At 45.0% G+C, this 12917-nt stretch overlaps 1 protein-coding gene across 1 annotated transcript; it reads left to right on the top strand.

Annotated features, from left to right (window-relative positions):
* The first annotated feature begins 7514 nt into the window (after nucleotides 1-7514).
* LOC147728162 (cis-aconitate decarboxylase-like) lies at nucleotides 7515-12685 on the top strand. The gene is made up of 6 exons (XM_086963239.1): nucleotides 7515-7535; nucleotides 9314-9368; nucleotides 9941-10128; nucleotides 10685-10777; nucleotides 11070-11275; nucleotides 11764-12685. Exons 1-6 carry the CDS (start codon nucleotides 7515-7517, stop codon nucleotides 12683-12685), a joined length of 1485 nt encoding a protein of 494 aa, XP_086819365.1.
* The last annotated feature ends 232 nt before the right edge of the window (nucleotides 12686-12917 follow it).

Here is a 12917-nt window from a genome sequence, read left to right as displayed (position 1 = left end):
GGGAATGGGATTGGTTGTGAAATGACTCTAATTGGGCGGTGGTAAATATTTTTCGGTACTTCAGTTGGCGACTCCGCCGGGACTCCGCGTTGGGGTCGTCCCTCTGTAATCATAAGAGAAGCGGGACATTGAAAGGGGTGATCTTGATCGGGGGGGTTGAAGAATAGACCAAAAGAATTCGGGGTCTGCTCCGCTCTCCCGATCGCGAGAACCCCAGCTGCTTGTGGCCCCACGCCGGAGTCCTTCGGGTGTAACCCGAGAACCAGCCACGTTGGCCTTAGCGGGAGTTGGCAGTGAAGAACATACAATCTGACCTGCATGCACTAGGAGAGTGTCTTGTCTCGTTTTGTGTTGGATATTGTTTTTTGCAATTTTGGACTTGGAACTTGGCATTTGGTGACCTGTGGTCACGGAAAAACTTTGGAAATAGGTGGTCTGACGGGGCAACATTGAAATTGCACATGCAGATGCCTCTGGTTTGGTCTGTGAACTACAGATAGAGACTAGACGCCTTTGTGGGAATTGCGGTTTTCACTCGGCCGGACTGCTCTCGGGAACGGCGGCAGTTGAGATTGGGTAGCACCCGGACAGATCTGGAGCGGCGCTTGAAAAAGCGGGCTTAGCCAGAATAGTTCGGAAGGTGAACCATGAATGCTGTTGGATGGCCCGTAGGTCGGTCTGTGGTTTAGAAACCTGTGTAGCTATCTCTAGGCAGTCTAAGGACAAGACTGTTATAAGAAGACGTTTTGCAGCTTTGAAGATTAGGAAGTATTCTCCATAGGTGGGAGTCGATGGGCTCCACCTCTTGTTTGCAAATATCTGTGTTTCTGTTTGGTGATGTCAAATTGAAGATTTGTTTTTCGGTGAAAGAATGACTTTGAATGAAAACATGGCCATGTGTATGAGAGCGAGATGATTAATGACTATTGATTCTCCAGTGTTATGAACAATAATCCTTGATTCCTTTTCAGCTCAAATTAGGTAGAAAAGGGCAATGCCGTGCTTTAGTAAATTATGCTTTGGCTGCGTTCACCGAGGGAGCACGAGGTTGGACGACAGCCAGCCAGCCCCTCCGGAGGGAACACCCAGCCATGATATGTACTGCAAGCACGGGATAGGTCCCCTTCTTTTTAATACCTTATGGCATAAGTACACCAAAGATAATGTGGAACTACAGTGGTCGAAAACTGGGTCTTTTGACGAGAAAAAGATTGAGTATTTACAAGAGCGTCTCTTTGCTAAGCGCAGTAGACAGGCTATGTTTGACACCCTTAACAAATGGCAGAAAGAGGCAAAGAGGAGACGCATTTGGTCTGAGAAACTTCTAAAAATACAGCAAGGGCAAACTGTAACTCAGAAAGCCATTCCACATGACAAGAATAAGACAGCGAAAAATATTGAGTACGCGGATAGATAGTTCAGGTTGCAGGTAGATAGGAGTTATGTAACACGAAATGAGGCCGAAGATGAGATAGAGGATCTATTAGATAAAAGACCTCCCCCACCGTATGCTCCACAGCGCATATACCCTGGGGTACCCCATGTAGGAACAAAGCTTACTTTAAGCTGCCTGATTTATGGTATGGGAGTTGCTATTTTGGAATAGTATTCCCAAAGGTATACCATGTAAAAAGAATCACTGGAAGCAATGCACACGAAAATGAACTAACACTTTATAAAAGAGCTATTTTTGAAGAATTTGTAGGTGATATATTTAGTGCATTGATACCTTCAGTGAGAGTGGTTCTGAATACTCAAAGAATTTGCAAATTGTCTACCTTCGTGGATCGCTTATCGACTGACACTGCTGGAGGATTCTTATTGATCAATACCGAATTGGTTGCGATCAGATCAATGGTTTTACAAAATCAACTTGCTATTGACATATTATTAGCAAAAGAGGGCGGGGTCTGTACAATGTTGAAAGCGCAACATTGTTGTACTTACATATCTGATAAAGTGTTGAAATTGGAAGGTATGTTAGGAACATTACTCATTTGGAAGAAGAACTGAAACCACTGGAAGTTGATAGTGCACGGAAGAGACTTACTGATGGTCTCTCCTCTATTGGTACTTGGATATCTAATGTAGGTAGAAGTATTGTAGGTAAAGTACTGATGTCAATAATGGGAATATCACTAATAATATTGGGGATAATGATTTGGTACAAATGCTTCAGAAATAGAAAAAGGTACACTATTAATGAGAAAATGAAAAAAAGGAAAATTGACGAGATTCAAATGGAAGAGTTAAAGGGTGACATCTATAAGAGAAGGAAAGTTTATCAGAATAATGGTAAAAAGAAAACTCCCCAAGTAATAGAAGAAATTGAATTGGGAGAGTGTTGAAGTTGGCATCTGGTTCCTTAATTTGTGATGATATTAAATATCATCAAAGAGGGTATTGATGGAGCAAGGTTTCAAATATACAGAAACTTGCTTGTACTCAGCCCCCTCAAAAAACCCTATAATATATTAACCAACATTTTTTGTTTACTAATATTTGCACTACACAACATTTCTAGTATCTAGGGGAAGCTTGCCTATGTGCTTTTACTAATAGTAACTCGAATGCATTAAAATGGCCGCCGAAAATGCAGGAAAACTTCTGCGCATGCGTCTGTCACATCTACGTGGCATGACGTACCCTTTGCTTGGTGGGAAATCTTTGCTTCTGGGCACTTGTGCCAGAAATGGCTGCTTTAAATTTCACATGCTAACGCTTGTGCTGCAGCTTGTACTAAACTTGTTTGTTCTGCTTAACTATTATTGCACAAGTTAAAATAAAGTAATGGGGTTAGAGTAGAGATAAGTGGTATACAGTGCATTCATTAATTTTGTATTCTTATATGTTTCTTTTTGACTTTGCTACTAGCTCGTACTTTGGGCCTGAATACTGTCACATCTTCCATCTTGGACGATGCAGCGCACGCGCACTCTGACTCTGAAATTGCTGAGGCATTGGTCTTGAACCTCGGCCAAGAAGCATCTTGCCCACGATGTCCATGAGAAAACGCCCTTCTGACCTCAGGAGAAACTGAAGCTATATAAATTGTATCAAACTTGTTGAACAGTATTGTTGGGCGGAATAAAGTCATGGGAAAGTAAATTGTGTGTGGGGATTCAATCAATATGAACTGAATTGAAATTACATCATCTTGGTATGGTGTGATGACCTCTCCTCGTCTTTCCAACCAATCACTGAAGGGGAACACATAGATTTGCAACATTTCGGGGTGGTACATTGCCCTCGAAATGGTATAACTAAGGTAGGTTAGATAGAGAAATTGTCTGACTTGTCTGAATAGCTGACCTGTCACTGTCCCAACGCACTCAATAGGCGATCGAGAAGCAGAGGTGCTGGCGGAGCACTCTGTCAGAAGAGTCGATTACCGAATTGGGGTTCTAAATGGCTTTTCCTAGAGAGAGGGGTTGATGCTGGCGTTGCACTTAGCTGAGGTCACCTGTGCTGAACTGCACCTGTCTTGTCCCGTGGGCACCTGATTAGTCAGGAGCCTGGTCCTAGTCTTTTTACCCCAGCCCGTGGCCAGGATTGGTCATTGCACCATTCTAGGAAAATATAATCCATGTGGTATGTCCTTGTACTATTTCCCTTTCGCACCCTTCCCAGGTGTTATTGTGATTTCTTACAAACTTTATGTCCTTCTGGTTATATTCTTGCTTGTAAAACTTATGGTCACAATATTGTGGCCCTTTTCATTTTGACTCAGAAAATCTCTCATAGATAAAGGTTTTAAAACTTTCCCTGAGTCTGTGGTTATTATAAGAAAGGTAAATATGTTTAAATATTGCCTGTTTATTCTAACTCCCTTTGCTTCACAGGACTTATAATAAGGTGACGAGGATTGGGAAGTCATAGTTTACAGGTATAAGTCCTAAACTGACCTCTGGGCAAACTGATAGGGTGAATAAATTAGTAATTAGTTAGGCAGGACTGCTAGTTCAAAGTGTGAATGTTATATGGGCCCAAGGTGAGTATGGTAAAACTGAGCTAGTAGGTCCCTGCGCGCTCAATCACTGGGTCAGTTTAGTCAAATCTTGAGCAGATAATGCTTGCTAGTTTTGAAGCACATCCAAATTCCAAGACCGGAATCTGTCACGTGCTACACTGAAAGGAATCAGCCAATGGATGGTTGTGGAAGTGAGACTGATGTTGTCCAATTGGCAAATTGAGGCAGCAGAGAGTATGCCACTGCCTGTTGACAGCTCACTGTAATCAGTTTTGAACCCTTCCAGGGTGTTCCTGTGTGCATGTGTACACGAGTGTCATGTGGGCAGCGGATGTGGTGTGAGCAGGATTAACCCCACTGACAGACATGTGCCCACCTCAGTGCAGATGATTCTATCTGATGCTCAGGGCTAGTCCTTCCCATTGATATGTATATTCGTATGATAGAAGGCTGCACCATGACGTGTGTATCCGTAGCTCTTTATTGCACACAACTGGAAATCCCCCCCCCCCCCCCCTCTGTAATTCACTGGCATGGCGATGATGATTTACAAGCAGGGTCAATGTATGTATGTAAGTCCCTGAGTATCGTGCTACTCACCGAAAAAGCGCTTCCATGCCTCGTAAAGGGCAGTAAGCGCTATATAAATGCAATTACAATACAATATGTAAATGGCATAGTAATGTGTATTTCACACTCTTGGGCATCATGGCAGTATCAGCATGAGGGTCAGTTATGACTAGCAGACCCCTGGCACTCTGAGAGAGCCCCGGCCTAGCTGAGCATCAGAGCTCATCTCTGGCAGATGTGTGTTTGAGCAGAACTCTCGCACCGCTGAGCAGCACCACAGGATGGCTGGCACATTGAGCATCATTTGAGCAGTGAGCAGACATCTGGCGCTCTGAGAAAGTCTCCGCCTTCCTCAGCATTGGTTCTCCTCACTGGCGGAATCGTACTACTACAAGCATAGGTGACAGAGCTGGCCAGCATCACAGGCATGCTGGCACACTGTGTGACATCTTAGCAACACCTGTGCACTGTTAGCAGACCCCTAGCACCATGACCAGGCCTCTGGTCCTCTGAGAAAGCCTCATCCTATCTGAGCATCAGCGCTCATCCCTGGCAGACTTGTGTTTAATCTGAGCTCTGCACAACTGAGAACCCCCACAGCAGGCTGTCATATTGGGCATCATATTAGTAACACTAAGGGCTCTATAATTGAGAGCACTTTGGAATATTTGAGAAACACTTAGATTCATGTTGGCAGACGCCTGGCATGTAATGGCAGTGCCCAGGCATATACCAGACTAACTTCTGATAAGAATGTTTTAATGGAGGATTAACTGGCAGAGGATCAGTAATGAGCATTCAAAACTGCTGTCATTTTCCGATGGATTTTCAATGAGTGTTTTCCAGTTGACACTTTATATCAGATAGGTTTTGCTTCTCCCTTGATACCAACCAATTTGCCTGTTGTATGTCCAGGGTTTGTAAATCATAGCTCTGACCCATTTAGTTTTCAAAAGTCTTGTGCCAGGAAAACCCTGCCTTCCTCAAAATCATAGTCTTGTGGTAGAGACTTGTACAGCTAGACCCATCACTGGCCATAGACACAAAGACCAGATCTCGGTGATCTTCAAGTCACTCCATTGGCTCCTGGTCAAAGAGAGATCCCAATTTGATACCTTTAGTCCAGTCCCTATATCTGTCTAGGGACAGGCTCCCAGCTATATAACCAAGTCTATATAACCAAGTCTCCTGAGTAGACATCTGAGATCTGCTAACCAGATGAGAGCGAACACCCGCTTTATAAGTTCCAAGGATGTGGCAGAAGATCCTGACACGTGCCAGGCCTGACGCTCTCTAGGCCTCCTTCTCCCAAGAAACCCAAGGCATTGACTTCTAGTTAGAACTGTTGTCCGCCACCCGGCCCAACCATCTCTCCTCTCTCTGTTTACCTTTTATCTCAAAGCGCCCTGAGGCAGCGTTAATGGGCTATGTATGGCTGCTCAAAACCATAAATAACTGTATTGTCAGTGCTCAGTAATGTGACGTGTTCATGCGTCTACTGACCAGTTGTACCCCTTTTTAGAGTGTGGGGGGGGTGGGGTTGAGGTACAACAGCCCCTGCTCTGAAGTCTCTGCCATCAATGAACATCCCAGACTGTCTCTTTTTAGACTGAGGTGCTGTCACTTGGGGTTCCAGGTCCTTCTCAGACCTGTGGAACCAGCTCTGTGGGAGAGACGGGGAGGAGTTGGTATGATGAAACGTGCCTTAGAGAAAGTCACCCCAAATAGGTGTTTATTGTTTGGAACTTCCGGGATTTCCTAACTTCTGAAACAGACGCAGGGAGTGGAGCTCTCTGCAGGGCTGGAGGTGCGGGGGGGGGGGGGGCTACTTGAAGAGTACGCCCGCCTCCAGCGCCCCCAAAAGTGATGGAACTTCCTGTTCAGATTTTTAAGATTATTATAGGGAATTAAAGTTGAATCTTCATCTCCCAGTCTATTACCCTTCCTTTTCTGAGATATGACATCATAGGTTTCAAATGATAAATTATTTATTTTACTGTTTAAAGTATATTATTAAGAATACATTCCAACAAAATGATGTATGATACCCATAAATTATGAGAGCGAAGGATGAGAGAATTATTTAAAGTGGTTTCGAATGCGTGAATGTAACTGTTCTTTTGTAAACAAAAATCGCCGATATATTCTTAGAGAGATGCTAAGAATTGTAGGCACAGAGTCATATAGACAGAGATAAAGAAATGCGTACAAACACATACGCACACACGTAGAGAAATGACAATTGTAAATGAAATTATTAAACGGGTATTCGTGTGAACTATTTATTATGTTGGATTCAAATGTTTGAATGTAAATATTGTATTGTGAATACAAATGGTTGTTTCATAAATAAATACATGCGCAGCTGTATAGGCATACAGAGATAGATACAGATTGCCCTGAGACCCTCGCCGGTGATTTCCCGCGCTTTATGACTCCCTTGATTGATATGCTCGCGCACACGCACTCTTAATATCACTATCACTAGTATGATCTAAGTTCATCCTGCATTTTAAGAAGTCAGGTGGGGGCGACACGGACACCGTGGATCAGCCAGGGGTGTCTTCCTTGGATTTCCCACGGGCCCCGATCTTTTTTGTCTTTTCTACGGTATTTTAGGAATTTCCCAGATTTCTCTGTGGCCTTTCCCAGAGGATGACACCTGGCGCTGGGCACACCTCGCCCGCCCCTTTTAGTGACGTCTCTCTCCGCAGGGCTCGATCTCACGCGCCTCTTCAGGGTATATAACCTCTGTCAGGAGAGAAACACATCAGCCAACACCATAAGCTCACCTGCCCTCAGCACCGGAGAGAGCGAGGCAGGGCGAACCACTGTCGCAGGACAGAGACAAAAGAGACCCCTCTCAGTCGACAGAGATAGACTGCGGGGCACAGGAGATACACCTCGAAAGACAGAGACTGCTCGCAGAGACGGGAAACTTATCTCAGGACAGAGGTAGACACCAGTGCAGAGCATGCTTCAATGCGCCTTCCAGGTGAGCCCCGGTACAGGCATCAGGGTTTTGCAGCTTTGATGGCTGGATCTGTATATTTTTCGTTTGCTTGGGGGGATAATTTATGTCCGTTCTCCACTTAGGTTGGTTGAAAGCATTTCTCTCGATCTCGCTATTCATGTATTGTTTTTAACAGAGAGATATTTTTTAAAATACAACAGACGGTGCATTCAGTTGTTAGATAATGTATTTGGCTATATTGTTACCTTCATTTGTTTCTTCGTTTTTTTCATCTTGGCTTTCTCATGCTTTTTATGTATTTTTTACATTCTCATATTTTTTAATAAGTATTTGTTTGGTTTCTCAATATATGTTTGTGAATAGGAGAGCCCCTTTTATTCTTACCTTGCCACGTGTTTTAATATCGCCAGTTCTGAGACCATTTGCCATGTGTTCTGTGATGTTCATAATATGGGCGTCTCTGTCTACTGTGAGCATAGCAGAAGCATCCTGGGTAGTTAAGGTCTGTTATAAGATGTTCACCAATAGAGGCTGTTATAATACGGAATAATCCTCAGAAATCCGACAGTAATATTTAAAGCGTCTTCGGGTTTTGCCGCAGTCCTGTTGTTTGTAGCGCTGCTGCTGTTAACAAGCACAGCCAGTGAAGCATACACTGCTGGTTAAAATGCAGTATTAGCAGCAGCAGATTGTACTGAAAGGAGTTTGAGACTTTACTGTAAGTATTTGTTTCTCAAAGTAGGTGTGATAATGCACAACGTAAATAGAGTTCAACAATAGACAGAGGTTTTCGAGGCATCCCTGAAGGGTGATTTTCAAAACAACAATTTATTTTAGCCGATCAGAAAACTGTGCCCATATAGATACGGGGTCCCAGATCACATGCAAGTTTCACCTGACACATAGTGCCTTCGTGGTGCACTGTGGCCCAAGAGTCTTTGTCTTTCTCGCATCCACGGCAGGAGCAAAACAAAGTTTCTTACTGTGCCAGCGGATATCATGCTTCACACCGCTTCTCTGCCAACATCCAATCAGAATGCTTGCTCCATAACAGATACCCCTGTTGTATGTGGTGAGGCGCTGGCATCATACGACAGTCTGCTGGCATCACAGGCCAAAAAATTGGCATCACCTGTCATAGTGCTGCTATCAGATGTATACCAACATAAGGTGCTGGAATAATACACCAGAATTGTTCCTATAATGCCAGGGTACCTTCATCATATGTCAGTGCGCTGACTTCATATGCCAAGGTGCTGGCGTCATTTATCAAAGTCTTACCATCATACGTGTTCCCAGGTGCAGGCTTCATTTATCAGAGTCCTACCATCATACATGTTCCCAGGTGCGGGCATCATATGTTAGGGTGGTGCCTATCATACCTTGGTGCTGCTCTGCTGTTGGGCTCCCCCTGTGATTGAGTGGCTGTAGTGCCAGTCCTTCAGATCATGTGCGAGTCTATGACTGTTTATACTCCATGCTCTACCTGCTGATATGCCAGGCAATGTGCCATGCTGGGGCAACTCATGTTTCAACCTTGAATTGCTAAATGCCAGGCTGAGACTGCTCACGTGCCAGGCAGCAGTCACTCGTTTGCCAGTCTTGGACTGCAGTTTGACGGATTGCACTTGCTAGCTGTGAAAACCCTCAGATCTCTCCTCTGTTATTCCCCCTTCTCTGTCCTCTTCTCCTTCTTGACTCTGTTGCCTTGTGTTCCTCTCTTTTAGCCCTGTCCACTCCCTTCCATGTTCTTATACAATGAAATAACTCGACTAATATTGCTTTCTCCCTTCTTCCAGAAACCACACGCCATCCTCAGGCTGTCCAGGCAGGTGCACACAGCGGCGGTGGAAGGTAAGTGTCTGTGTGTACTCACTGCCATTGGTCTGAGGTCACGCTGTATTTTTTGTACGCAGTTAATGGCTCTGGTGTCCCCGCCTCTGGTCTGCGATCGCTCGCTATATCTTGGTTCCAGTTGCTGGTTCTGGAGTCACTCTCCCTGATCTGGTGGTGCTCAGTATACCCTGGGCCCAGTTACTTGTTCTGATGCCACTCTTGTTGGGCCTGGACCACTCTTTATCCCATGGGCCCAGTTACTGGTTCTGATGCCACTATCCCTGCTCTGATGCCGCTCAGCATACCCTGGGCCCACTTACTGGTTCTGATGCCACTCTTGATGGGCCTGGACCGCTCTGTATCCCATGGGCCCAGTTACAGGTTCTGGTGTCACTCACCCTGACGTGGGTTCCTTATGCCATGGTTCCAGATACTGGTTTGATTCTGCTATCAGTCTAGAACTCCAAGAGTCCTGGGTAGTGATTGTCCCATAAAAACAACATCTGGTTTTGGTCTGAATCATCTGGATTTGTGCCTGATGCCAGCCCAGAATGCTTGTAGTTCTGATCCTGTCTCTTCTCTTCATTCAGTGTTGGAGGGGAGCCCCCTGGAAAAGGCGGTCACTAGCAGCTTTGCGTCCTTCATACATGGAGTCCAGACAGATCATCTGTCCCAAACCGTGCAGCACCGAAGCAAGCGTATGATCCTGGACAGCATCGGCGTTGGACTGGTGGGAAGCACGACCCACGTGTTCAACATCGCCCTGGGATACTGCCAGGTAAGAGGAGACCTTGAACAAACTCACAATTACACTCTGCAAAATACAACAATTAAAAACCCCTGGTTATTATCCAAATCTTGGATCTAACCAAGCAACACACCTTGAACCCCTCACCCATTAAATAACTCTCTAGAATGACAGCAGGACCATCTACCCAGAAGCATAGGTAAGAAGAGAGACAGACAAAGTTACAAAATCCACCATGATTTACTTATCCACAATGAAAAACTCATCCACTAATCACACCCCAGGCTGCCTTCAGATTTTAGGCAGTTCATATAGTGAGACACTAGCAGGACTGTGAGCATGGACTATGGTACCCAAATAAACATTGGGACCTCTGATCCCCTGTACAACCGTCCTTCAGAAACACTACATCTACTCACTGAGACTCCGTACCTGCTCCTGCATTTCTTCTAATAGGCACCACCACATAGGTTGAATCATCCTGTGTATAGAGTTGAGTAATCCACATCCCCACAAGTTCTGTTGTTCCTCCACTAGGTGTCTAGGTACACTGTCCATTTCTAACTTTTAATTCTGTCTCTCACAGGACATGTACTCCTTGTCTGCCATCAGCTCTGTGTACGGAAGGAAAGGATTGGGACTCCCACCTACGCTGGCTGCATATGTCAATGGAGTAGCGGTAAGGATTTTGAAAGCTATTACTTTATCCATCAATCACAGACTAAGAGCGATGAGTTTGTGAGAAGTTTAGTTAAATGTTGTCTCCGCCAATGTTAAACCTTGTCTGTTTCCTCTCCTGTAAAGAGTCTGTATTGGGCAATGGCACAGTCACTCAACAAAATATTAGAATATGGATCCTACACTTCTGTAAATTGTGTCCATAGGTTGATGGCACTATTGCTCTGCTTATCTTCACTTCCTGACACACCCTTCTTTAAGTACCTTCTAAACCTCTACTCCTCTTTTAACAGGCTCACTCCATGGACTTCGATGACACTTGGCACCCTGCCACTCACCCGTCAGGTGCTGTGCTGCCAGCTCTAATGGCTGCCTCCCAGATGTTGCCAGTGGGCTTCAGACCCAGCGGCTCAGACTTTTTGTTGGCATTTAATGTTGGCATTGAGGTGCAAGGAAGACTCATGCGTTTCTCCAATGAAGCCAGCAATATCCCTAAAAGGTTTGTATGATGCCCACAAAAGGCAGAAATATCCTATGGCCAACACACAATACCCATAAGTGGCTCTAGTGGCTCCAGAGCATTACTAAGATGCTGAAAGAATAGAAATATTCCATGTGTCATATGTGAGATCCATACAGAGAGAGCATGTTATGTTGTGTGCCTGATGGGGGCAAAGGGCAGAAATATCCGGAAGAGGAATCTAATGCAAACAAAATCATGCATGTGGATAGCACACAATATAATGTAAACATGGTAACATTTATTTTTCCGCTCACTGTAACTAGAATATTTGTTTGTGTCAAATGCTTGATTAGATCCTAGCCTTTTTTTCTACGTTTCCTCGTACTGCACGATAGCATTAATGTATGACATGTTTTAAGTATTTTACCATAATTCACACTTATTGTTAGCATTGCCCCTCTTCTAAACCTATTTTGATGTGATCACTATTGCATGTCTGACACAGTTCCTTGTATTTCCTTCAGGTTCCACCCTCCTTCTGTTGTTGGCACCATGGGCAGCGCTGCTGCTACAGCAAAGCTCCTTTCACTGAATGCAAAACAATGTGCCCATGCTTTGGCGATTGCTGCCTCTCTGGCGGGGGCACCTATGGCCAATGCTGCAACTCTTGCCAAGCCTCTCCATATTGGCAATGCAACCCGCTTTGGGATGGAAGCAGCACTTCTAGCTGCCCGTGGGATGGAAGCCAACCCACTTATCTTGGACGATGTGCCAGGCTGCTCAGGGTTCAGTGCTTTCTATGGTGACTACCAGCCCTCGTCCCTGGCAATGCCAGATCAAGATTACAGCTTTCTCTTGGAGAAGCAAGACATTGCCTTTAAGAGGTTCCCAGCTCACTTGGGCATGCACTGGGTGGCAGACGCTGCCATCTCAGTCAGAAACAGAGTCACCAATATAACGGGCTCCTTTAACCCTGCTTCCATCCGCGCTGTTCTTCTGAGGGTCCCAGTCTCCAAGTATATCAACAGGCCCTTCCCAGAGTCCGAGCACGAGGCGCGACACTCCTTCCAGTACAACGCCTGCACAGCCCTTCTGGATGGTGAGGTGGGCATTTCTTCCTTCAGTGAGGACAGCCTTAGTAGACCAGATCTCATCAACCTGTTGAGGAAGGTGGTAGTGGAGCACCCTGAAGACAATGTGGCCAACTTTGACAAGATGTATGGGGAAGTAGTGCTGCTGCTGGAGAGTGGAGAGATTGTGACCGGCAGATGTGACACCTTCTATGGACACTGGAGGAAGCCCCTTAGCCAAGAATCACTCAATGAGAAGTTCCTCTCCAATGCTACCCATGTGCTCCACCAGGACCAGGCACAAGCAATTATTGAGGTGGTGAAGGAGATAGAAAGCCTTACAGACTGTTCACAACTGGCATCCTCTCTGCAGTAAACGTGTTAAACCAAAATTCAACCCTCTTACAAAATGGGAGTAAAACTTTAAATGAACTACAGGTACAATCATCTTTGCATTAACTAGCTTTACACAAGATTGAAAATCTACTCAAGGAGAGGGACATTACCAATTCATTCTATAAAACGACGAGAGTCAATTATGTCCTCTCCTTTCATGAAAGGTGATGTTATGTCTCACAGTACAGTGAGGTCCCCTTTTAACCCAGTAC

Source organism: Lissotriton vulgaris, chromosome 3_1 (assembly GCF_964263255.1).
Source record: "Lissotriton vulgaris chromosome 3_1, aLisVul1.2, whole genome shotgun sequence".
In the NCBI taxonomy this organism is placed as follows: Eukaryota; Metazoa; Chordata; class Amphibia; order Caudata; family Salamandridae; genus Lissotriton; species Lissotriton vulgaris.
This window is presented reverse-complemented; position numbering and strand designations above follow the sequence as displayed.